The sequence below is a fragment of the Lathamus discolor genome, chromosome 13, assembly GCF_037157495.1.
Source record: "Lathamus discolor isolate bLatDis1 chromosome 13, bLatDis1.hap1, whole genome shotgun sequence".
In the NCBI taxonomy this organism is placed as follows: Eukaryota; Metazoa; Chordata; class Aves; order Psittaciformes; family Psittacidae; genus Lathamus; species Lathamus discolor.
The window spans coordinates 9,256,774-9,281,377 of NC_088896.1; the positions used below are offsets into that span (position 1 = coordinate 9,256,774).

A 24,604-nucleotide genomic window follows, 5' to 3' on the forward strand; every position below is an offset into this window, starting at 1 on the left:
TTCCGGCGCAGTTGCCCAATCAGCGCGCAGGACGCCGCGAGGGGATGTTTAAATCTCCCGGGTCCGTTGTTGCCTGAGGCGCCGCGCCATGGGCAGCACTGAGGAGAGAGGTAGGGGCGGTGCCTCGGGGGGTGAGGGCCCCTCTCCCTCCTGCCTCCGTGCCCTTCCCGGCGCGGTGGTGGTACGTTCCTGCCGTCCTGCGGGGCCGTGCGAGCCCCGGAGCAGCAGCCAGCCTTCGTGTGCCGCAGGGTGGAGGGGGCGAGGTGCAGAGAGCTGCTTCTGCTCTCTCTACCTTGCCATCCGCTTGCTGCTCTCGTCGCTGGCACCGTCCATCTGGTTCAGGCGTGCTTCTCCTTAAAGCTGTTCCTCGTGTTGGGGCTTTCTAAGCTCCTTATGTTAATCTCTCCTTCCCCACCCCCCTCCCGTGACACTTCTACATTGATAAAGCTGGAGATAAACGCATAGTTAAGTTTTCTAAGACGTTAGTCTGAAATACAGGAGATGCTACTTTTAACTTCTCGTGCATGTGAAGCTATTAAAATGTTAAAGTGATTTCTGAAACGAAGGGCATAGTGATGGAAAAGTAATACTGCCTCTGTAGAGAAGTGTAAAGCCTGCATAAGTTGGTTTCTGTTGTAGCAATTGTATACTCTGTTCCTTCTAAAGATGGCTAATCTGTTTTATAGAAACTTAAAGCCCTTGATAATAACTGTCAAAATGCTGCTTTGTTTGCAAAAGCAGCGTGTAGGGGGAAAATCCAACCTTCAAGAGTGTAGCAAAGGTGAAGGTGTTTGCTTTTCCAAATTGGAAAATTGGGTAACCAGGAAGACCAGAAATATGTGTACTTCAAAGCACTGTGAATATGGGACTCAAAGTTTTGGAAGAGTCAGGCTGTTTATAGACCTATCTCGCTGTGCTCAGCTTGGGGAGAAGTTGATGGGACCAGTTGCATATTCTTGTGTTCCATAAACAGCAAATTACTGAAAGTAGCTCTTAAATTTCACTTTCATGAAGGCTGTTCAGCCTGGAGAAGAGAAGGCTGCATGGAGACCTCATAGCAGCCTTCTAGTATCTGAAGAGTGCTTATAGGGATGCTGGGGGGGGACTCTTCATCAGGGACTGTAGTGAGAGGACAAGGGGTAACGGGTTAAAACTTAAACAGGGGCAGTTTAGATTGGATATAAGGAGGAAATTCTTTCCTGTGATGGTGGTGAGGCACTGGAATGGGTTGCCCATGCAGGTTGTGAGTGCTCCATCCCTGGCAGTGTTCAAGGCCAGGTTGGATGAAGCCTTGGGTGGGATGGTTTAGTGTGAGGTGTCCCTGCCCATGGCAGGGGGGTTGGAACTGGATGAGCTTAAGGTCCTTTCCAACCCTAACTATTCTGTGATTCTATGCTTACGTTAGCAATGTTGTGATTGCGTAAGAGTGTAAGAGAAATGGGGTTTGTAAAGAGAGGGGCTCATCTATTTCAAAAAAGTATATGTCATTTCTGATTCTTGATAAAAAAAATGTATCAAAGCTTATTTTATAAGTCTATTAAGGTTTGGAATTCCTGGCTATGCAGCCAGACCAAATTTGCTTTCCATTATGTGGAAGAAAAACTAGCAATCTTCCCAACCTGTAGCACATTGGTGTCCTTCAGCTCTCAAGTCCAACTGTGCAAGATGCTTACATGTATTATTCCTCACTCTCTGTCCATCTTTTAATCTGAAATGAAAGGTTTCCTGAAAGGAGGTTGTAGTGAGGTGGGGGTCAGGCTCTTTGCCCAAGTAGCAAGTGATAGGACAAGAGGAAATGGCCTCTAGCTGGGCCAGGGGAGGTTTAGATTGAATGTTAGGATAAAGTTTTTTTCACCAAAAGGGATGTCAAGGACTGGGAGAGCTGCCCAAGGGCGTGGTTGAGTCACCACCCCTGCAGGTGTTTAAAAGCTGTGTAAATGTGGTACTTAGAGACATGTTCTAGTGGGATTTGGCAGTGCTTGATTAAGGCTTGGAATTGACCTTTTAGGTGTCTTCCAGCCTAAACCTAAATTCTACCTGAAGTAAACATGGCACAGAGCAGGAAGCATACCACATGTTCAGCATTGTGGACAATTGGGAATGACCACCTATGGTGGCATCGAAGACATTTAAACAGGTTCCATCTTCCACTATAACCGACCATGTCTTTGTTCCTGTCTCTTCCAGTTCTGACATTAATATGTTTTACTTCTTAATAGATTGGGTCAGTGTTGCCAATGATCTCCTAAGGAGCTGTCACATAAACCAGCACATAAAGCATCTCTCAGAATGTGGTGCTGATGTGTTTGTTCATCTTTATGAGTCCATCCTGAGAGAAAAAGTACCAGGTGGGAACAATAATCAGTCATTTCTAGCCCTGCTTTTCCTTCTTCCTTTTTTTTTTTTTTTTTTTGTCCCTTTGTATTTTACAAATTCTAGTTTGCAAAACCCTGCCACAGATGAGGCTTTTAAAATGTTTGTGTCCTTCCGAAGACAAACGCATAAGACTGTCATTGTGTAAGAAGGTTTAAGTATTCTAGGCTAATTCTTATTGCTTTTTTATCTGGTAGGAATGGCAGCTGTGAGGGGAGTTTACTGGCATGGCTACAGCAACTCTTTTTCTAGTGTAAATTAGGCCTTGAAAGCCATACATAGGCACAATGCCTTGGAAGGGTGGGAGCTGGCTCATTATTAACATTTCAGTTTTGACACTGAAGCCTGTTCTTATGCTTAGCATTTATAGTCTGCTGAGAGCTGTGACTTAACTGTGATTTAACCCAACTCCATTGCACTTCAGTAACAATGGTTAAGCAAGGGCTATACAATTATCTGTGTTTGCTTTATGGCAAACTATTTTGTTTGGGAAATGTCAAGACTCCTACTTGCAGATTTTAATAGCGCTGAGGTAACTGGCAGCTACTGGAGGTAGAAGTCCTGTTAAATATAAGCTCGGAACTAAAAATAATGCTGCTCCCAATTAAGTAGAATACATTGCAGTCCAGCTAGACTCTGACAGGGGAAGAAGTGACCTTAACACAAACTGCAGTTCCAGTGTAATGATCTGAACTAGATGTGTGTGCTGGGAGTGAAGGAAGAAAAATGCTGTGGCAGTCTCTGTTCTTGAATTCAGTACTTCAGCTGATAAAATCCTCACATCTCCCAGGAGTGTTCCAAGTTTGTACTCAGTATTTATAAAAATTCATACAACTGTATGATATTTGGGCTTTCCACCAAGTACACAAGGTATTGAGAAAGTAGTTTAGTAGTTAAACATCTGCAATAAGCTGTCCACTTAGCCTGAAACCTATTACTTATTTTAAATAGATCTCATAGCTACTCCTAGAAGCCAAGAGGATGATGCACATAATGTGCAAGCAGTAATAGATTCCCTGGCATTGGACTATTTGCAGGTCAGCTTGTCACACATCACTGGTAAGTACATATTTTAATGTAGACAAACACCAGCTGAATATCTCTGTGGTTTGATTTTAACAACTTATAAGAACCATGTTGTAAAGCATACTTTAAGACTTAGATGAAAGGTCTTTTTTCTGTAGTGAATGTCATCAAAACACTGAACCCTTGCATTGGATATCAGGTGATAAGCTTAAACAGCAAGCAGAGAATAAATAGGACCTGTCTTGTATGAGACAGACCTGTAAGAAATGTTGAAATTAATAATCAGTCATACTTCACTCATCTGCTTAAAGTGTTACCTGAAGTCTGTTACTGACTGGCTCAGTGATTTTCTGTGTCCAGTTAGTTTGGAGGCTGGGTTTGACATGAGCTGTGAGTTCTGAACTTGTTACTGCATTTTAAAAAGCTGGTGAGTAAAGACTTGAACCATGTTGTGTCTGTCCTTTGTACACAGATAAAAGCTTTCACTGAGTGTTCACAGGTACAGCCTCACATAACATAGCCCGCAAAGAATGAAAACTGCTTGCTTGATACCAAGTATCTCTTTCTAATTTGGTACCTATGCTAGTGTTTGTAATCCTGCCTGTCAGCCCATAGACTTAGTTCATGCTGTGGCTCATGTATATAAGAAAATACACAAGGATTTCCAAACACTCTTTTCTGGACACAGTCTTGCTTTTGAGAATTTTTCTTCTGTGAAGTACTAATTGTTAATGTGGCAATACCTTCTCTTAAGGTGAGAACATTGTGAGAGGAGAAAAGGAATCTATCAGAAACCTCCTGGAAATATTTGATGGCTTGTTAGAGTATCTTACAGAAGAAGATAGTGAATCTTCTCAAGATGAAGGTGAGTAGAAGAATATCCTAGTTGTTACGTTCTGCTACCACTGTATTATGGACAGCTTACTTTTTCTGTTTGCCTGCTATCAAGTTATCTTGCTGAGAGCTTAGGTTCTCATGACCTTGGTATTCATGGCTGGAAAAGAGCTCCCATAATAGGCAGAAACTGGTTTTGTGCTGTTCTCCTCCCTAGTAGTTATAAGGAATGATATCTGTTGGAAGATGTAAGCTATGTGAAAACTCTTATTTGGATACCCTAAGTGTTTCCAGTGTAGCAAAGATTTAATTGGTGTGGTTGCCTTATTTGTAACCTTGACAGTGCAGAAGAAAGAGACTGAAACTGGCCATGGAGAGATGTGTGGGGGTGGGGGGTGGGGGGTGGGGTGAGGAAGGAACTTAAGTGGCCAAACTCGGTGTTTACATTCCTTATTTTCATAAACAATATTCATAAAATAGATAATTTCTTTTCCCCAACACTTCTTAAAGGGGAAGAATTGTGGAATGTAATCTTTCTGCTTCATTCTTGTGGCAGAAACCTCCAGACAATTCATCCTCTGTTAGTATGTTGCTTTTTGGTTTGTCAAATGACATATAGTTAGGATTCAGGGAGGGGAATACTGACCTTAATTAGAACAATGAGCAAATGTGCCTTTTACTTACTAGGAGACAAATGGGGGGGTTGGGGGGTGTGTGTGTGTGACTTAAGCTTTCCTGTGAAGTGGGTCTTAAGCAGATCCATAGCAGGGGCTATTTTGAGGAAAATGCTAAACAAAAGAGAATTTACTCAGCCCTTCAGAGACATCATCATTAGTGCAGAACTGAGTACTCCTCTTACTATCTTAAAGCTGATAAGAACTGTCATCACCGCCCGTTGCACCCTGTGAGTAAAGGAGAGAGCACTTGGTGGCAGAGACAATGGCCTCCTGCCCTGTGAATGGCAGAAAAAGCAGTAGCAATTTCTAGTGCCTTTACTTCTGCTTTGTCCTTCTGTTGGACTGCTGCTGCTAACCCAGTAGGTGTTAGTGGCTCCAATTTTCTAGTTAGAGGTACAGGATTTAATTATTTTGAGGAAGAAAGAGCTATTTATAATTGAAACAGAATATATGATAGTTGTAGTGCTTTGAAAACCTACCATAAAAGCTTCCCCCTCCAAGTGTTTTATTCCACTTAAACTGTTTTGATGATATTGGCAATAATACTTGTTAATAGGTGGGAGTAATTTTCCTCTTGATTATTAACAGAAGAGGCCAATGTGCTATCCAGTCCTGAAATTCAAACCGCACCTCAGGAGCAGCTGGGAAGCAATGCTGGTCAACTCGCACCACCTTCAATATTCTCATCAGGTGAAGGGTAAGAACAATTCTGAGTATTTATATAGACACAAAGATAGTCAATGACTGTGGCAATCTGTAGACAAACTAACAGGTTTTTAACAGTATGCAAGTAGGAAACATACTGATTATGTATGTCAAATGGAATGTGAGGTGACTTTCTCCTATAGTCAAGCAGCAAGAGGGCTAAAATTAGATCCAGTACCTCTTTGCTGTTGAGGAGTGCTGATGACATTTTGGTTTCCTTAAATTTACTTTGCATGTGGAATGAAACAAGCTGTAAACTTTGTCTTTGTTCTAAATGATTGTGTTTTAGATAAATGGCATTCGATTTATCTTGGTGACTTCTCCACTGGTTTGTTTTGTAGAAGCTGGTCTTTCATGCCCTATGCTGTAATAGCCAGCTCCCTGAAGTAGAGTTGCCACTCTTCTGCAGCTCCATCTTGTGGACTGAAGTGGCAAAGCGTTTTAAAATAAATCCTGGAATGGTTAGGGTTGGAAAAGACTAGTATTTCACACGTTATGTTCCTCTTAGGTCCCAGTCAGAATGTTCTGTGCCATCTTCTGATGTAGATGGATCAGAATCTACCAGTGAATTAATTAGACTTGGAGATACAGCTTATTCGTTTTCCAAGAGAGAGGAAGGTGAGTGTTTTGGGGAAGGAGGAATTCAGACTATTCTGTAGTGACATTTCCAGGCTGGTTTTGTTGTTTCTTTTTTAAAAGAAGTTATTTCAGACAAATACTTCTAAACTTTTTTTATAAAATAACTGATACCCCAGTACCACCACCCCACCCCACCCCCCCCCCCCCCAAATAAGCAAATGTAGCTGTGGCTGATCTTGCCGAAGTTCACATTTCTGAAAGTAACCATTGCAGATGTTGTTTTTCATGAGTCCTGATCTCTGTCATTTGGATAAAAGTTTGTTGTTTGACTTCTGATTCAGTTCTCCCTACAAAAGCATGTTATTCTGTCCAATAGAATATGAGAATTTGGGAGACTTTCATTTATTTTACTTACTGCAGTGTAAAATGTATCATTTAAGGCTGTAAAAAGACTAAGTTAATTCTTACAGAAGACTTGTTAGGAGTCTGTGCCACTTAAAACCATTATGGGCAGCTCTGGAACAAGAAATGTACAGATTACTTAAATGGAGTCCGTTCTTATTTTCCTACGAAAATATTCCTATCTCTCCAAGTAGAGGCATAATGTTATGAGTTACAAAATTTATATAGAATAAAATTATGAGTAAGAATTCAAGACCTATTTTGATCATAGTATGGATTGTTAACACAAGGTTAATAACATAAACATGAAAACTGTCCATCTGAACAGCTCATAGCAAGATGCTTTATAATTCTTAATTTGGTCTTTTTCAAACCCCACTTCTAGAATTCAAGTGGCCTGAATTGTTACCAGCAGGAAAGGACAAGGGGGTGGAAGCATCTAAGCACTCAGAGGCTTTTACAACATTTCCTAGACAGTTCTCTGAAACTGAAAGGGTGACTGTAAAGGAAAAGGAAGATGGTAAGTATTGGACATGGAAGATGGTGATATTTAACTATCATCTGATAGTTAAAATCAGGTAGATGAGCTAAGAGGTGCAGGGTACTAAGGTAGTGTGAAGAACCTTATCACTGAAGGAAATACTTCAGCCATGTTTTCAAATGAATAAATCCTTTTCAGAAACTCAAAGTTTCAGAGTATGCAGACTCCATTTCTGGGGTATTTCTGCTTAGCCAGGACTCAGTTTCAGCTAGGTCTTTTCCTTTTGTAGTTCAGTAAACAAAAAACTAAAGAATCATGTTCTCAAGAGGGTTTTCATGCTGTTCTTATGGCCAGATTGTGTATTGGGTGGATCATTCTGACAACCAGCAGCCATCTTCTCCAATTGTCCTTGGCCTCTGCTGGCTGTGGCTCTGTCACTCCTTAGAATTGCACATGAGCAAACATTCCCAGCATGTGGCTAAAATGACTGTGGGGAAAATAACAGCTAACTGAAAGCTATTTACTGTGTGTGCACCATGCAATATATTCATATACATATATAGCATACATACATAGTGCCATGAAAAATGTGGTGCTCTTAAAGAAGTAGTGAGACAGGGAGGTGCTGCAGGATGTATCTCTGTAAGCAGAAGTAACATCAGGCATAAAAATGTTAACAGTGCTCTTCTAAGCAAACCAACAGATGATGGCTAACAGGAGATATTTAAATATTGCCCTTTAACATATATGGACAATGTAAAAAAAAAAATAACACTACCTGTTAAGTTCTTCCTGTTTGTCTCTCAAGGTTCAGTGGAGTCTGTTCATGCTACTGAACCTCAAACAGAGATTTTGAGTGTCAGTGCTACAAAACTTGGGGAGCCAATACAACAAGCCATTCCTCTGCTACCACCATTTCAGCCTTCAGAAGGCAGACCTCATTATCCTGGATGGAGAGATTTTGACAGCTCAGCCAGCCAGTCAGCTGCTTTGGCTGAGAGTCAAGGAGTGACAGCTTCTACTGTAAGTAAAAACCTAACATTTGATTTATATATATATATATATATATTTATGTATTTTTATATACATATGTATTTTAGTAATCAGTACTGGGTTCATTTTAAAACCTTCTAGTATACTTGCTGAGTGGGAGTAGCCGAACACTTGAACATTATGAACACTTCTGAGTGTGTCAGATTTTATCTTCAGCACAAAGAACTTTGGATTGTGGATTCATTCCTCACTGGATGTCCAGAGAGGAAGTTAATTTGTGGCGTGTGTTTCCTTTATAGCTGTACATACACATCACCATCATCAATGTAACACAGTTACATGCACAGTTTACAATACAGTAAACAAAATACTTGTAGTGATTCTTATTTATCTATGTGTCATATGGAGATGACATATATGTCCTATGGAGACAAACCTAATGTATGACCCTTCATGTCACCACTCTCCTGTGAATTTATAGAAAACATATGCTTTTTATTTCAGCTTGAAGAGTCACTTACAGAAAAAGCTGACGATGTTTCTCGTAGTCCTTCTCTGTCAAGGAAGATCCCTGGTGAGAGAGAATTTTGCTTTCTATAGGGTAACTCTTAAGTGTCAAATGTTGCATTATTTTTATTGGCACTACAAGGACCATGGGTTTGGCACTACGGGTGCATTTTCTCAAATACAGCCACCAGTTAATATTGCTGTCTGTCATATAGAGAAATAAAAAGGAGTTACTTTTGAACTGTTCATTGTGCTGCAGAAAAATAATCTGTGTTCCCAGTTCAACTCCTGTCTTAATCCATTTAAGATGGGCCTGTGCTTCAGAAATTTCTTCTGGCAGGTAACTCCCATGGCTGAGCTTATTTTGAGCAGTGGAACATGGACCAAACCAGCCAGCTTCATCTCTAGGAAAAAGCCATTAACTGCTTTTGTAGAAAAGGTTTACAAACCAGTTTTCAGTACTGAGTGTCCCTGTTGCCAGGGCAACCCTGCTTACCTTGCTAGTTTCCATAGCATTCCCATGACACATTCAAACCTTGAGAAATTACCAAAATGAATGTCACAACTGTGTAACCACAGTTGCTTTGTCATTCTGTTCTCTTGGAATAATTTGGATTCAACAGCCATGGATCACATCTTTTTTCAATTGTTCTCCCTATTAGTAGGCATGGTGCAGTCTGTACCATCCACTAACACCTGTCATCCGCTTCTGCAGTGCGAGAAGAAGTGGTACCAAGTGATGCTGAGGACAATGTGGCAAAGGTAGAAGTTCCATCTTTTCTTTCTCTGTGCAAGTTAAGTCAGTATTTTTGGATTAAATTCTCCTGATGTCTTGTGGCACTTCTGGGCTTTGCTCCAAACCTGCCTTTGGCTTGCTTGGGTCAATATAAAATCAGTGATGGAATGTTGTTAGACCATGTCCAGTTTATAATTCATGCCATTTCTTTCTGGAAGTGCTTGCTCCAAGAAGCGTAAGTGCCAGTAGCTATGGAGCTCTGATTCATTACAACCAAGCTGTTACTAGTTATCCTGCTTTTAATCAAACCTGGATACATTTAATAAAACACAATAAAACACAGTCATGTACCTTCTCTGAAATGTATCAGTATTCTAAATTAGGAAGAATTTTGGGTTTCTGGGGTTGTTCAGACTCCAATAAAATTCGGATTTTGCTCTTTCCTAAAGATCACGGAGCTGCTTGGCTACATTATTTGATTTTATTTCCTTTTGCTGCCCTTGGCTTTTCAAAAACTGAATAATGCAAACCCCAGGCATTGATCAGCAGATGCCATTCTGCACTTGTAGAAACAAGTCTGAATGGGAAGTTCTTCACTCTGGAAAACGCTTTTTTTTTTTTTTTTTTCCTTCTGCAACCACAAGAGGTACTCGCAGACTTCATTTGTTCCAAGTTTCAACAGCCTTTACTTCTACATTGTCTGTTTAAAGCATTGCTTAAAACTCATTTTCCATTGGTGTATTCGCAAGTATGTGCATGCCAACCCTGAATTACTGCTCTTTAAACAGACACATTACCAGGCAGTACTAAAGAAATGTAACTAAATGGCATAGGGACATTAGTGTTTCATTTTTGTTTGCTGTGAATTGCAGCTTGTTCCATATTCAGTGAGGTTCGGCTTACTTGCATTACTTGGCATTAGTCCCAGGCTAATGAGGTAGTATTTATACTACTACTGTATGTAGTCATATAACTTAACCTAGATCTTGTTCTTCTGATTCTGTGGTTTAGCTGCAGATGATTCTTGCACACTGATTATATTTTTGCTAGGTTATTTCTTTAAGCATCTAATTCTCTTAAAGCACACTCTCTTAAGTCAGGGATCTGGAGCTATAACTACTTTTATATCTATATAATCATAGGGGTTTAAATTGCTCTATAAAAGCTCTTGTAGGATCTCTCTGCTTACATGATTTTTGAGCTTTAAGATTTAAGATCTTCACAGTAATTTACTCTTATTTTCTTAGGTTCCTCACATATATGAGACTTCTGCATCTGCTTCCTCTTCACATCAAAAACTCTCACTATGTGCTGAACAAGAACACACTCCTGAACCCTGGTACCTGCCTAGAAGCAAAAGGCAAGTGCATTTTTCAGTACTGAGCTAAACAAGAACTTTTGTCTATGCAGCCACCCAGGCCCCCCATCTGCCACCCTTAAATAAGATCTCTTCTTCCTTCACTGCATGTCAGTGTAAGATTAATCTTGACAGAGATTTGTTTCTCCTGACATGGATGCATTTTCTTAAATACAGGTATTTACACATTCAGCTTCTACTTAATCCTATAAAAATGTGCTCACACAAAAAGCGACCTTCAGGGCTTTTAAAATAGAATAGTCTGTTTTATGTTTTAGCAGACATGAAGATTCTACTACAGATTCACTTGAAGAGTCTCTTTCCCACAGAACAACAAAGGAAAAGCTATCTGAGCAAGAGCTTCATGAAGTGTCAGAAAACATCTCCCACAGGTTAAATGAACTAGATCTAGTAAGTGAAAGCTATTCTTTGTTGTATCTGAGCAATTTGGCCTCAGTTATGGGAGTGGAGGGAACAAGAATATAAAAGTAATATTGATGAAAAGGAAATCTCCAGCTAACACCTGACTTTAGACACTTCTTAACTTTGACCGAATTATTGAACCTGACCTCCCACAAAATCTGTCCAACAGATGTTAAAGAGAGCTTTGGGTGGGCACACCAGGGAAGAAGAGTTGACAGATGAAGACAACCTATCTCAGCACAGTGACAGTGTCATGGATTATCGCTGGAGGAAAGCTGAGCGAGGTAATAATGATGCTTAGGCCAACTGAGTGTTAGGATGAATAAATATATAAAACTCCTTCTCATGTAAAGCTGCTACACTGAACTACTCATAGTCACTAAGTTATGTCTTAGATCTAAACCTGAGCAACAGTAACAATTACAATTAAGTTCTCATTTAATATGTAAATACCTATGGTAAAACTTTACTAAAAACACAAGGCAAACACAGCTGCAGTAAACTGTGGGAAGTGGCAGAGGGACAGAATACCAGCTCATGGGCAGGACTGTGACTCTGAAATGAGGGCTGAACACAGCATGTACGTCCAGGTGACTTACAAACATGGTACAACCACCATGTGTGTACACCAGGCTATAAAAGCTATCTTATAGCTTGATCTAATTCACATGCACAACATTACATTGCAAGATGAAGCTGCTTGTGACTGTGGCATATAGACAGTCTCTCACCTTGAGTTACCTTCAGTTGCCTTTACTGCTTTTTCCTTCCCCATCTTGAATATCTCGTTACTGTTAGAAAAGCCCCACAGTTTGTGATTTGGGGTAGGAATAATTCTAAAGGCGATGACTTTATGATTAATTGATGCTAAACTTTTTGACTCTTATGCTGTGGAAAGATTTGACTATTCTATGGGTGTGTTGGGGGATGTTTGGCTTTTCTTGTTTCAAGTTAGATACTCAATCACCTTTTCTTACAGACACACCACATTTAAGCAGGCCACGATCCCTTTCTCCAGCCTCACCCTCATCTCAGCATCAGCCCTTTTCTGATTTGGGAAGTAAACCTTCCACTAAAGGAACAAGCCCAATAAGGAAAATACGCAGCCAGCTGCAAAAAGAACGGGATGAAGGAACAAAAAATGCAAAGGTAATTTCTCAGTCAGGCATTTTGGTCATTCTTACCAACAGTTATACTGGAAGCATTAAAACTGAATGCTCTTACTTAGTGGGGGCACCTGGCCTGCTTTAGTAGTTTTGTACTGTTATAACTGTTGACTACTGAGGAAAAGACTTAAACCCCACATTTTGCAAAGAAGAGAATTCAAAGTGCAAGAAGCTACTTTGACCCAAACAAACAAATGAGGTGGTCATATGGACTGATTATTTTGTCTGAAAAGTCCTCTTATTTCTATTTTCTAGATGGTTGCTAAAGCTTATGAAGATAAACTAAGAATTTACAAAGCCAGGGAGAAGCTCAGGCTTTCCAAGCTCAGAGAAGTCACCAAGGAAATGGTATGGGATACACTCTGCTTGATGTGATGTGTCTAGATGATCTGACCGGGTAGTTTTGGGTACAAAAACTCCTTGGGTTTGTGCAAGAATGATTCTCTAATGCTATGAATAAGACAGGGTTTTTTGCTACTTTCTTACATGCTACTGGATCAGCAAGGAGCTTAAACTGAAAAGCTCTGTCACACCAATGTCATAAAAATGTAGGCTGCACTGGCCCTTTCCACAGCCTTTGCAGAAGCAGTCCATAGGCTGCTGCAGGAGTGTTAAGTGCTGAAAAAGAGCTGAGGTTATACAATAGCAAGCTTTAACCTTTACTTGAACCCTGACCTGCATTGGGTGAATTCTGGCCTTCTGGAGAATCCAGTGCAATATATCCAGATTCTCATCCTGAAGTTTCAAAGACCTTCAACTTCTGATAGCCACACTCTGTGATCTGTCAGTCTTTCCCTTCTCATACCTGTTCTCCATCTGTTTTACATCTGCTCCTAAGGAACAAGAATACAAAGAAAACATCTTTAAAGAACCTCCAAAAATGCCTCAGCCAGTGAAAGTTTATTCGAGAAAAACCACACCTCGGAATCCCAAATACAGCCAGTGGATTCCGAAACGAGGGACTGTGAAGCCAAAGAAAGCAGCTCCAAGTAAGAACTGCAAAACTATACTTGGTGGAAAACTGGCATCTTTTGAAAGCATGTGTTGAACTCCAAGAATAGAGGCATCAGTCCAACATATACCAGTCAGCTGTTGCATTTTCCCCTTCTTATGACCTCTATATGTCTGGATTTTTGTTAGGGAAGAAAATGCTTTAAGTAAATGTAAATCACCACTGCACAATCGAAATGTGACCCACTTGCTGCTACCTTAAAATCCCCTGGGATATTTTCAATGCTTGTTTCCATTACTGCTACTCCTGTGTCTGCTCCAGTATAGTCTGAGATCAGGTTCTCTGGTGGTGGTTATTTTTTCCTGAGCATGTATCAGACTTAAAATTGGGCCTTCGGTGTGAGTGGGCTGGTGCAGAGGCATGTACAGGTCATAGAGCAGAATATGTCGATGGCAACCACCTTCCTTTCAAGACCCTGCCATTAGGGTATTAACACTGACACTGGTTTTGCTGAGCAAGTGATGCGATCAGAGATGTACAGGTAATGAGGTGGTTGCAAACCAGTTTTACACCTGTTTGTTTAGTAATGACCTGGATGTGTCATTGCTATTGCTGTATTAGCATTATCTTAAGCTGTTACAACCAGTGAGAGAGAGAGATAAGAAAAGTCGCTGGTTAGCGATGGTCAGAAGCATTTGAGGGAATACCCATCTTCATTGGATGTGGTGGAGGGAAAGAAATAATGCCTGAGCTATAAAAGCAATTTTCAGCAGTGGAAATAAAACCCCACCAATAAAACCATGGGATTTCTCTGCTGCTGTACTGACAAAGTGATCTTGTGTCCTGCTGGGTTTAGCTTGACATCATAGCAACAGCATGGTATCTTTATATAGTGTTCAATTGAGAATGTTTTGTAACTTAGCCTGACACTGTCTGGAAGAATTTACCACTAAATGTATTTTCCAGGAATTTATTGCTTACATCTGTCTTTACCTTGTAGTAAAAGGAAGGGGTGATGACCTCCTACACCAGCTACTGGAAGAGTTTCCCCACCTGCATATTTCTCACCATACTATGAATAAAATGTGGCAGCAGCAGCTTGCACATACTGGACAACTTAAGGCAGCTTCTGACAGAAACAGAGCAACACTCCAAAATGAAGTGAGCATTCTTACTCTTACCTCAAAGTGTCAGCAGAACAGTTAGCACTCATTGGTGTGTACTGCATAATAAAACAATAAAATCATCCTGACTCTTTGTATGCACCATAGATGGGGGTGCATGCACATTCAAAGCACAGTATGAAAGGATGTATATCTGAGCTTAGTTAATTAAATAGGGATGCACATATCTAGACTTGCGAGCCGAACTTTTTATCAGCCACTTGAATATAAAGTTCTTTTATATACTAGATTGTCTAGTACTGCCTGGGACTGCTATTGCTTTTTATGTAAGCACTCTAGTTTTGAGTGCTATTTCTGAACAGTCTGTTAGTTTAAAATAGTTGTAAGATACAAAACTTGCTTAACTTATGCACGGTAACTCAAAATATAAAACCAAATCACAGCAATGTTTAGAACTCCTGCACCCGATGCCTGTCCTGCAGAGGGATGAAGTAATGAACTCTTTTAAACCTCCAGGTTCAACAAGCCCTGAAGAAGCACGAGCTTCTTGTTGCAATTATTAAAAAAGATCAAGACCATAACAAGAGACTGGTATGTCCTTTGAAGGGTATTTGTTACACAAGAATCTCATGTTCTGCTGGGTACTGCCTATTTTCTTGTCCAAGAAAATGGCTTTTTACCTTATGACGGTTTTATGCCTCATGAGTAGCTGTGGTCTCAAAAGCCATGTAATGTGTTTGCTGTGAGGCTGCCGAGGCCATGGGAATGGAATATGATTATGATTACACTGTGCTGTTGCTTTAAAAGTGCAAACAAATTCTAAGAATGTGCAAGGAGAAACTTGAGGCTCCTGGTGTTGCTGCTAACACCACCAGCTACCATGGCAATGCTGACTCCTTAATTACATAGTGCTCTTGATGCACTCTGCTAAATCAGCAGTGACTAAAGCTTTAAACCATAAATGCAGTGTAAGATTTGGGGTAGGGAGAAAGTCATTAGTAAAGGCTCCTGTTTATTTATCAGTTATTAACAGCTTTGCCTGCAGCAGTATCTATTGGAAGCTTGGTGGTCTTACAGCTACTGTTCTCCATTTAGCAAGAACTTAAGCAACGTATCTGCAGACAGAAGTGGGCTCAGAATAAAGTGAGAGAGAGACGCCAGCAAGTTGCTCGAGCCAGGAAATACTATGAAGATTACCGGGTTCAGCTGCGTGCCAAGATGATGCGGGCTAGGACACGGGAAGAAAGGGTAAGTACAAGATGTCTTGCTCTGCTAGTGTGGAATTGTTTTTGTTCAACTTCCCGTGCTGAGGACCTATAGTCTTGGTAGTTTACATAATTGTACAAGTAGGTGGAGAGCCAGTGAAGTGAACCAGGATTAAATGGTTGGTCAGTTAAGGCCACAGAGGAAAAGGCTCCTTTTCTGGAAACACTGGTGCAGTTTAGGGCAGACCACTGTGTAAAACAAGAGGATGCTTTAGGGGTTAAGAGAAGGAGAGAAAGGGTGAAGTATGGAAAAACAGAGCTGGTAACATGAGAAATTAGGGAAATGAGTTTTCAGAAACAGTAGGATTAAGAAGTTGTTCCTACAGTTACTATCCAAAGAAAACAATCTAAATCTTCAGTTAAGAAAACTGATCAAAAGCTTTGTTACCCAGTTATGTTCTTTAAATGAAGTGGACTTTGACAGATACGATCTCTAATTAGTGTTGGACATCAGAGCTAAGGAAAGCCAGTAAAGTTACTACCCTGTGCAAGAGTAAATGCACAATTCTTGCCTTTTAAAATAAGAGGCCAGAAGTTTAGTGCATAATCCACTATTAGTGATTTGAGAACTGTTTGCCTCAAGCTGCACTGTATCTGGTAAGTGTTCTTGTGTATAAATGGAAAGCCTTACATGCTGGATTTCTTGCTGTTGGAAATCTGGATGAAGATTGTGATGTGAGATAATATAATGCAAGGTGGGCTAGAAATCACAGTGCCTGTTCAAAGATCCTGGTTTGCATTGCTGGGTTGTCTGAAATGATTTTATAAATGTAATGTACATTTGCTGTTCTAGCCCCCTTCTTAGTCATATGACTAAACTGTAAGGAAAACCTACCTATCAATTTCAGCTAAGTGAGTTATACAAATAGGGCTAAGCTGTATTTGCCTGACCATTACTAAGTATGTAACTGTACATGGGCAGTGACCTATCTTTATGTGACCACCATTCTGTCAGGAGATAAAGCAGCTACAAATGTATATAATGTGTATAAATGTAAATGTATACTCAGCAGTTTCTGATAAAGTCTTGGGTTTCCTTTTTTAAATTGCTGACAGATATTTAAAAACTTATTTGAAGAAGGCTTAGAAATTCAGAGGCAAAGGCTGAAGGACCTGAGAGCATACGCTAAAGAGAAGCGTGCTGAGCAAAGGCGAGAGCATCAAAATGAATTGGAGTCTATGGAGAACTATTACAAGGATCAGGTAAAGCTTGACCTGCCTCAAAGACAGTATTTTTTACACTAAAAGTCTTAATTGCTTCAACTCAAACACATGTTATGTTTAGTTCTCCATGCTAGCAGAAGCTTTATCTCAAGAACGCCAAGAAATCCAAACCAGAGAGAAAGCACAAGCGCAAGTAAGTATATGGAATTTTCTGTAATGATCTGTTCTTTTCACATGCTGTAGCTAATATCTGTATTTTCTTTAGATGCTACAGAAAACAAAAAGAGAACTGAGATCAAGGATGGAAAAGGAAATACAGCAGCTGCAAGCAGCAATAATGCAAAGTGATGATGACACCTTTTTTCAAGAACTAGAAGCAGACAGACTGAAATCCAGACTTCAGATGGTTTCCTTTCAGTACAGCAAAAGCCATTTCTTGTAAAACTTGTAGAAACTATCACTGCAGTTCTCTCTGCGAAGGGGATATGAATCTGAGAGCTGCTGTAACAGGACCAGGGTGTGTTATTCTCTAAAGTACCTGCTCTGTCATTTTGACATGTCAGAGATGTAGCTGCTGGTATCTGGGATGTCTACAGCACTTTTATGATCACAAATAAAGTCTTTTAACTACTTCCTACCTGCTTAGCAAGGCTGAACTAATGTTGGGCTCCACACAAAGAAGTGGAATGAAGTAAGTGTACTTTGGTGAAATTATCATAGTGGAACAGTTGAATGCTATGTCTCCTCTATGCTTGTGCTGGTTCTATTAGCTTTTAGTTAAAAGCCACATTAATTCCATTAGCCTCAAATTACTGGATTGGAAAGAACAAGGAGATCTTCAAAAGAACATCAGTGGTTCAAGTGTCCTGTGCCAGGACAACTTAAAGAATGTCTGCAATAAATCTGCTCTACGCATCAGTAATTTAAATACAGGGCTATTCAGTCTACACGAAACTATGGTAGCAGTTTTGGTGTTGCTGGCTTTTTAATGGTAAAGCACATTAAGTACTATGTGTATGCTCCACATGTATTGAAAAAGTGGTCTGAAATAGAAGACAATGAAAATTCTTCTAAAGTGGTAAAATACAAGTGTCTGTGAGGACTGAACCCTGCGACTGACCTGTGGAGAGCATTCCTTATTAATTTCAGCAGGGGTATACAAGTAGGGGTTGGATTTCACACAGGGTTTGCAAAACCGCATCAGCACATGTGTAAACAAGTGAAGTTTTGTTTCAAATGCTCTCTTTTAGAATGGAGTGAAGAGTTCCGGCTTAAAATTGCAGGTGTGAGAAGTGATATAAAAAGACTGGAATTAATTGCCTCATATATATAATATTTAAAGCTTACCATGAGATGGTATTCCTTATGGAATTCATAAGGTACTTGGTGCATTAAGACTCATGCATTGGAAGAAAAAATGCTAAGCAGAAAAAAAGCCCCCAGCAGCTGGAGATGCTTCCTTTACAGATTAAATAAAACAGGCAGCAGCTGAAAACCACACAACAAAAATCCTCCAGCAACCCACACCCTGACTTTCCTAACAACCATTTCCAGGCAGCTGCTCCAAGTGAAGTTGCAGTCTTTATCTAAGAGACAATGTTTATCAGCTAAGTTAATCAAATTTAACAAGTATTTACAAAAAGTATTTACCTTTTTTCTTCCCTTAAGGAAGGTGGTTTAGCTTTGCTGAAGTCTTTGCTGAGGAGACATCTATTCACCAAAGCTGAGATAAAGTCCTTGCCACTACATAAAAGCCAAAAGTAAGATCTTGCTTGACTAGAATGCTTAGTACAATCCTTACTGCAGGTAACAGCACACAGCAAGACACCAAGTTTTAAGTATTTTCTTCTGAAACAAATACTGAGTTACTTAAAAATGATGTTGTTACATTTTAAAGTAAATAATTAAGAAAAACTTAAAACTTTTAAAACCATTGATGCTGTGACAGTGCAAACAGCATACAATTTATTGCTCAACTTCTGCATGGGTACATACATTAAGTACTTAAAAACCATTTTATACAGATTGTTTTTTGTTAAAGCTCATGTAACAGCTGGGTGAAAATACAATTATACCAATGCTAAAACACTCTGTAATAAATACAGTGGAAATGATAAACTAAGAACTGTCAGTTTGTGGAGGAGTAATTACACTTGTATAAACTAATTACAACTACAGACAAAGCTCTGAGGATGAGGCAGAGCCAGAAACCTACTATATAAAGTACAACAAATGGCACCTGTTAACTATATGGTGCTGTTTAAAATCTGAAGCAGTCAGAGCATGCTACATTTAGCTGTATGATGCATACTTATGATATAGAAGCAAAGCTTTACTTCCATCAATGCAGCCAGTTTAAACGCACCAGAAGTTGAATACAGATGTAGTGTTGTAGAACAAGGATTCAAAAACAGGTTGTGTGCTCTGGACTTTAGTACAACGCAAAAATTTGGTACAAATAAAATCAGTTCAGGGAAACTGAAACTATGTGCAAAAAAAAAAAAGATTAGAATACATACTGTACAAAGCACCATTACAAAACTCTTTACACCGAGAAATTAAATCCTCTGAAACTCACCTGTGTAACTGTATATTTGAAATCTACAAAAGTCACTGTTCATAATTAAACATTCATCATGAAAAGCAACAGCATAAAACCATGATGTGACATCTCTTTAAAACAACTAAAGACTGGATAAAGTAAAACCCAGTAAGAGGGACACATTGAAATAAATATTCACATTAATCATGGGGTGAAAGTCCAAGGTTAAAACGCTGTATTAGGCTTAGCACCTTTTTGAGGGGAAACTAGCTGACATGACCTTAAAATAAATTTTGCAAAGGATGTTCAGCTCTTGAACGTTTTCAGATAAACATCTGACTAGGTGATGAGGTGCTTTAGTTAAAGCTCTCAAGTTATTATGAAGGTAGAAAGGCACTCAAAACACTTGGTATGTTCATCCTCATCTGTCAGCTATGGAAGTCAAATGTAGATTTGTCTAGCTTTGCTTGTAATATATTAAATTTACAATATTTATCTGTGGCAGTTAAAAATAATTCCCTACACCAAACCAAAACGTTTGGTAGAACAGACAGATGTACTGCTAAGGCTGCTGTGAAAGGGAATGGTGTCCATCAGCTGGTCTAGAGTCCATATTCTGCAGAGCTCATCTCCTCCCTCCTCACAAATGCTTTTATGACATAAGGGTGGCCATAACCAGTCATTCACAACACATTTACCAGCCTAAGCAGGCTGATGAGGAGCAGCTTCCTGGGAGGTGGGTAAAGATGATGGGAGTGTCTAAAGCAGTGGTCCCCAACCACCAGCAGCAGTTCCGAGTAAGGAACATGCTGCACAACAACCTCCTTTCTCTCCCAGGCAACCCCGAAGATGTAGCTTCTCTAGTGACAGCGTTGCCTGAAGGGACCCCAGCTGTAGGTGCCGAAGTACGAGCCATTTTACATGAGTGCAAGAGTCCCTTGAAGATAAAAAGGGGTCTGATGTATTTCAAACCTGGCTGTCAAAACAAGTTTCTTGGCTTTCTGTCTGCATCCCTAAGCAGCCTCCTCTCTGCAGCCAGCCCCAAATGGGAAGCAAGTCTCTTAGAACAAACCTTCCAGCAACAGCTGTATAAAACAAAATATAAAATAATCAAATGAACATGTGGATTTGGCTCTTACTACAGTTCTACAAAAGCAGTCCATTGCCTGCTATTCTAATGCACAACATCCAGTAGTAGTTTACTCACTGTGGCAGTCAGATTTGGCAGAACAAAATTAAGTTCAAGCTCCATAGAACAGACAGAAATTAGCCAGTTCACTGTGTGACTTCCACTGCAAAAATGGAACAGCTGTTTACATCCCGTTCTTTCAGCATTTTCAATACCCTCGACTTTCTTCTCATTGGCAGTGTAAAAATAGTGCAGGTCTGATGATTAACTGTAACCTAAGTTACAAAAACACAACACTGACTGGGAAAAAAAACCACGCTACTTACTCCAGATATTCGCACCGCTGAGAGGAGAATGCCACCATCTCTTAAGCAGACTGATTTATCTACACACCATGAGCAGATCATACACATCTTAACTGAGAATTTCCACACTAACTTCAAAGTTCAGTTCCCTCTACTGGTAGTGCATTTTATTCCCCTTTGAAGAGATCAACCCATGTTATAATTCATATATATACTTACTTCCATCCCTACAATCAATAAATTATGTGCTTTTAAAACCTCATTTTCTGAAGCACATTACATATATTTCAGTTAAAACACCATTTTTCCTTAGTTGTAACTTAAACCCATGTGTCATGAGCAGCTGGACAAAGATTACAACATGTTTTACCTGATAAATCTTTAGCATCAACAAATATATAATGCGATTTGGCTGCATTCAAACAAACTTTGGTTGACTGGACAGGATGGGTTCTGAAGCGAACTGCTGACAGGCTCCTGCTGTCAAATGCCACCTCATCAGCATGCTTTAAGTTGAAAAACGCAGTGTTTAAAGTCAAACGCAACAAAAAAACTCTTCTTGACAGACTTGTTAGAAAAATGCTGGTTTAAAAAAATCAAAACATCTACTGTTCATTAAAAAAGGTCTATCCCACATGGCAACACAAGGGCTGCACCAGATCCAGCATGTGTCACTCACACTAGAAACTTTGTTTAAGGAATCTGACAAGTGATATAAATAGGACCCCAAAACATCATATTTGTAATTCATGCTTGAAAAATATAAAAAAGCCCCCTGTGGTAACATTTACGTTGAATTTACATTGCAGGATATAATGGTTTTACTATAAGAAAATGCAGTTAACATGTAAGTGGCTTTAATTAAAAAGAGTAATGATTCTTTCAGCCAATTTTATGCAAAGTTAGAATAATCCAAAATAGGGTTTTTTCTCCAAAAATAGCAGGTATAGATGCTGTTCAGTATCATATATTTAAAACAGGCTGAAACGTGACTTGTACCGACTGCTGAAGTTTTGTCTTGGTATCTGAGAATAGAAATCAGGTAGGCAAATATAATAGATTACCTTTTACAAAAATAGTAGTAGTCTTTAAGTATAGAATACTGCTTAACTGTTGAAATGTAGGAAAAGTCAGCATTCTGTATGTTCAAGATATTAGTTTTTAATAGCAGCTGAATGATCCTATGGCAGGAACCACAGAACCTATTTTCTTGAATAAAAAAAACCCAAAAAAATTAAAAATAAACACAAAAATTCCAAAGTTGTCCTTTCCCTCCCAGTGTCCGAGTGTAGAAAAGGGAAAGTTTTCCTGTATTTCAAGCATTTCTTGAGTCTTGGCTGAGGGAAGGGCTTTCTGGCTGACAGGAGTATAAATAGAGTCTCAGGTAAGGCTGGGAAGGGTCATTCCACAGCGAACCCACATGTTTCTTCAATGGCAGTTAGCAGCTTCTCGTACAGCTTGTCGTAGCTTTCGTAAGGAGGAATGTCTATTCGGTTAAAGCTGTGGAGAGACAGCAGGAAAGGTTCAGCTGCTGGGAACTTAAAGCATCACCTAGAAAGTCCTGTTACACTGGAAGCGATGGCAAAGCAGTACTTAGCAAGGCCAACAGAGCTTCATCTAAATAAAAGCAATCTCTGCTTTTCACATCTTTACTACTCTAATGGAGAGCATTTATTATGTCAGAAAAAGAGGGGAGGAAAGAAATTCATGGAGACAGCAAACTGGCCTTAATCTACAGATCACAAGAGAGCCTTGAAAAAGTCTTACCAGGTGTGAGCTTTCGGCAGATTGTTAGTGCTGGCATCAATCTGATGTATTGTGAACAGTCGTGGGCCTGCAGCACCTGCAAATCCAGAAAAGAGCTCTACTGCTGCCGTGTTGCAGAATATGAAATGTCTTTGCTGCAGTGCAGCATCAAAGTAACTAGAACCACAAAAAAAAGAGAACCTACAAACTGGAATCATAAACAGGCAGGAAAACCCCTTAAACTTGCCATGTTTATCACAGATTCCTCCCCTCCACCCACCCACAGTAACCATGCAGCTACTGCAAAGAGAAACAACAACAAAGCACTGATAAGGAGGAATAAAACACCTGGTTTACTCAGTGCACTATGTAATTCTAACAGCTTTCCATTTAGCTTCTCTCACCCTTCCTTGAGAAGAAAATGTATGGAGCTGTATCTGTCCCCATTTTACAACAGCTCTTGAGGAGCGGCCAGTTCCATTCAAATTCCATAAAGGAGTCCCAGTACCAACTTTGACAACTTTTGTGTTCAGGCTTTGTTTGCCCACAGAAATATGTTATACTAGAAAAGCCATATCCAAACTTACAGGTCAGATGATGTTAAACTGGTATTACTTCAATTACCCTTCTCCAAGGAGCTCACTCCACACAGTAAACAGCACACACATCAATAGCAGGGTTAATATTACTTGTAACTGTTCTGACAAGGGTAAACAGGTATACAGTTTGACACAAGTCCAAACACTTATCACTTCAAGTACCCCACTTTGCTTAAAAACCTCAACATTCCTAAGCTTCCAATGCTCCTGAACATTTTAGAGCTCAGGACAGAGGAGATAGAAAATGAGGGCTTCTATCTGATAATGAAGGGATTATGAAGAGGAAACAGATTTCTAGAGCAACTGGGTTTTGCGTGTTGCAGTTACCATAGTATCTGTGTTCTGATGGACTCTTTTGGGTTACGATCAATGTTTCCCCTGGCCCGTTTTCTCTCACCTTGTGAGAGGGTGAAACAGGGTAACTATAGTGTTAACAGAGCAGCATGGGTTACAGAAGAGCTGCTACAACAGAGACACACAGGAAGTTCAGAAGCCAGGTAAGTAACTAAGGTGACTGCTTCTGATGCCTGGGCTGCCCTTGGTTACATCTCTTACAACAAAAGCAGTCAGCATTGAAGTGCCTCTGCTGCCAGAATCCCAAGAACTCTGCATGTTGGTGCGTTCTGGTCCCAGAGCTGTACGGGTGACAAGGACTTGTGAAAGACTGGAATTAAAAACCAGGCTTCTAGAAAAAAACAGAAGGAGAACAGCACCCAGATCTCCACTGATCAGAATTTCCTGCCAGAGAAGGTAGTGCATAATTGAAATTAAAGAGCCATTAACAGCTGAACGACAAGGTGATAACACACACACAAACCCCACTATTTGTGATTGTTATTCACCAGACCATTAAAAATCACCCTTAAAAAGCCAGCCAGCCTCTTTTGCAGCTGATGTTGCTGGGATGTGTCCTACTGCTCCCTCCAAGTACAGGCATTTGCAGTTGCTTCCGGAGCAGTTACCTTGTAGTGCCTTGAAGCCTTGCAGAGGCACTCGGGATGAGCCAGTCACAAACTGGAGCAGTCGCGCTCTCCTCTCTTCATCAAAGAACTCCACAGCTTTCCAGAACCATTTCACGATGTTGCTGTCTGGGGTACAGTGTTTTAACCTGGTATTTGCCTTCCAGTCATTAACATCGATTTTTCCCAGTCCACAAATGATGAGCTGGAAGTTTAAAATATAATCAAATATTTCATCATTGATCAATGTAAAACTGGTTTTTGGAGTTTGCCAAATGATGCATTTTGAAACATCAACAGATTTTCTACCAAAGGCAAATTATAACCTCTCACTAATCTTAAGCAATGCTGGAATATAACTTTTTAATTTTAATCTTACCTTTGTAAAAAATGATTTTTTCAAATGGCCTCAATTAAAATTTAACAATCAATTTCATAAGCTTTATATGAAAATGTCTTGACCTGTCAATCAAATAAGAAGCGCTGATTCTACTCGAGTGTGAAAGTGCATGCATAATTCCCATTTGAACTCAGTATTTCTTTCTGGAGCATAGCTAAGG

At 39.9% G+C, this 24,604-nt stretch overlaps 2 protein-coding genes across 4 annotated transcripts in view; one reads left to right on the plus strand and one right to left on the minus strand.

Moving 5' to 3' along the window:
• The first annotated feature begins 6 nt into the window (after window positions 1-6).
• Window positions 7-17,401, plus strand: CEP95 (centrosomal protein 95). 3 transcript variants are annotated; one of them, XM_065694103.1, is made up of 22 exons: window positions 7-110; window positions 2,220-2,348; window positions 3,325-3,432; window positions 4,154-4,264; window positions 5,499-5,607; window positions 6,124-6,233; window positions 6,982-7,116; window positions 7,886-8,100; window positions 8,575-8,644; window positions 9,293-9,339; window positions 10,561-10,673; window positions 10,949-11,081; window positions 11,263-11,377; window positions 12,073-12,242; window positions 12,515-12,607; window positions 13,098-13,248; window positions 14,212-14,372; window positions 14,852-14,926; window positions 15,431-15,583; window positions 16,657-16,803; window positions 16,886-16,957; window positions 17,030-17,401. In XM_065694103.1, exons 1-22 carry the CDS (start codon window positions 89-91, stop codon window positions 17,204-17,206), a joined length of 2,616 nt encoding a protein of 871 aa, XP_065550175.1. In that variant the 5' UTR covers window positions 7-88; the 3' UTR covers window positions 17,207-17,401. The 3 variants fall into 3 exon arrangements, with proteins under 3 accessions (XP_065550175.1, XP_065550176.1, XP_065550177.1); XM_065694104.1 differs by having other exon boundaries at window positions 10,952-11,081; XM_065694105.1 differs by having other exon boundaries at window positions 11,000-11,081.
• Window positions 17,402-21,455: 4,054 nt separating this feature from the next.
• SMURF2 (SMAD specific E3 ubiquitin protein ligase 2) overlaps window positions 21,456-24,604 on the minus strand; it is a 57,019-nt gene continuing 53,870 nt past the window's right edge. The window contains exons 17-19 of the mRNA XM_065694106.1: window positions 24,048-24,249; window positions 22,508-22,583; window positions 21,456-22,240 (exon numbers count right to left, since the gene is read on the minus strand). Coding sequence (XP_065550178.1) covers window positions 22,141-22,240; window positions 22,508-22,583; window positions 24,048-24,249 — 378 coding nt within the window. The 3' untranslated portion in view covers window positions 21,456-22,140. The remainder of the gene's footprint in view (window positions 22,241-22,507; window positions 22,584-24,047; window positions 24,250-24,604) is intronic.

Bases quoted from the DNA above. Each gene is read 5' to 3' on its own strand.
- CEP95 (XM_065694103.1), top strand. From the start codon at position 89: ATGGGCAGCACTGAGGAGAGAG. The intron at 3,433-4,153 runs GTAAGTACATAT...CCTTCTCTTAAG, and splicing joins CAGCTTGTCACACATCACTG to GTGAGAACATTGTGAGAGGA. The intron at 11,082-11,262 runs GTAAGTGAAAGC...TCTGTCCAACAG, and splicing joins GGTTAAATGAACTAGATCTA to ATGTTAAAGAGAGCTTTGGG.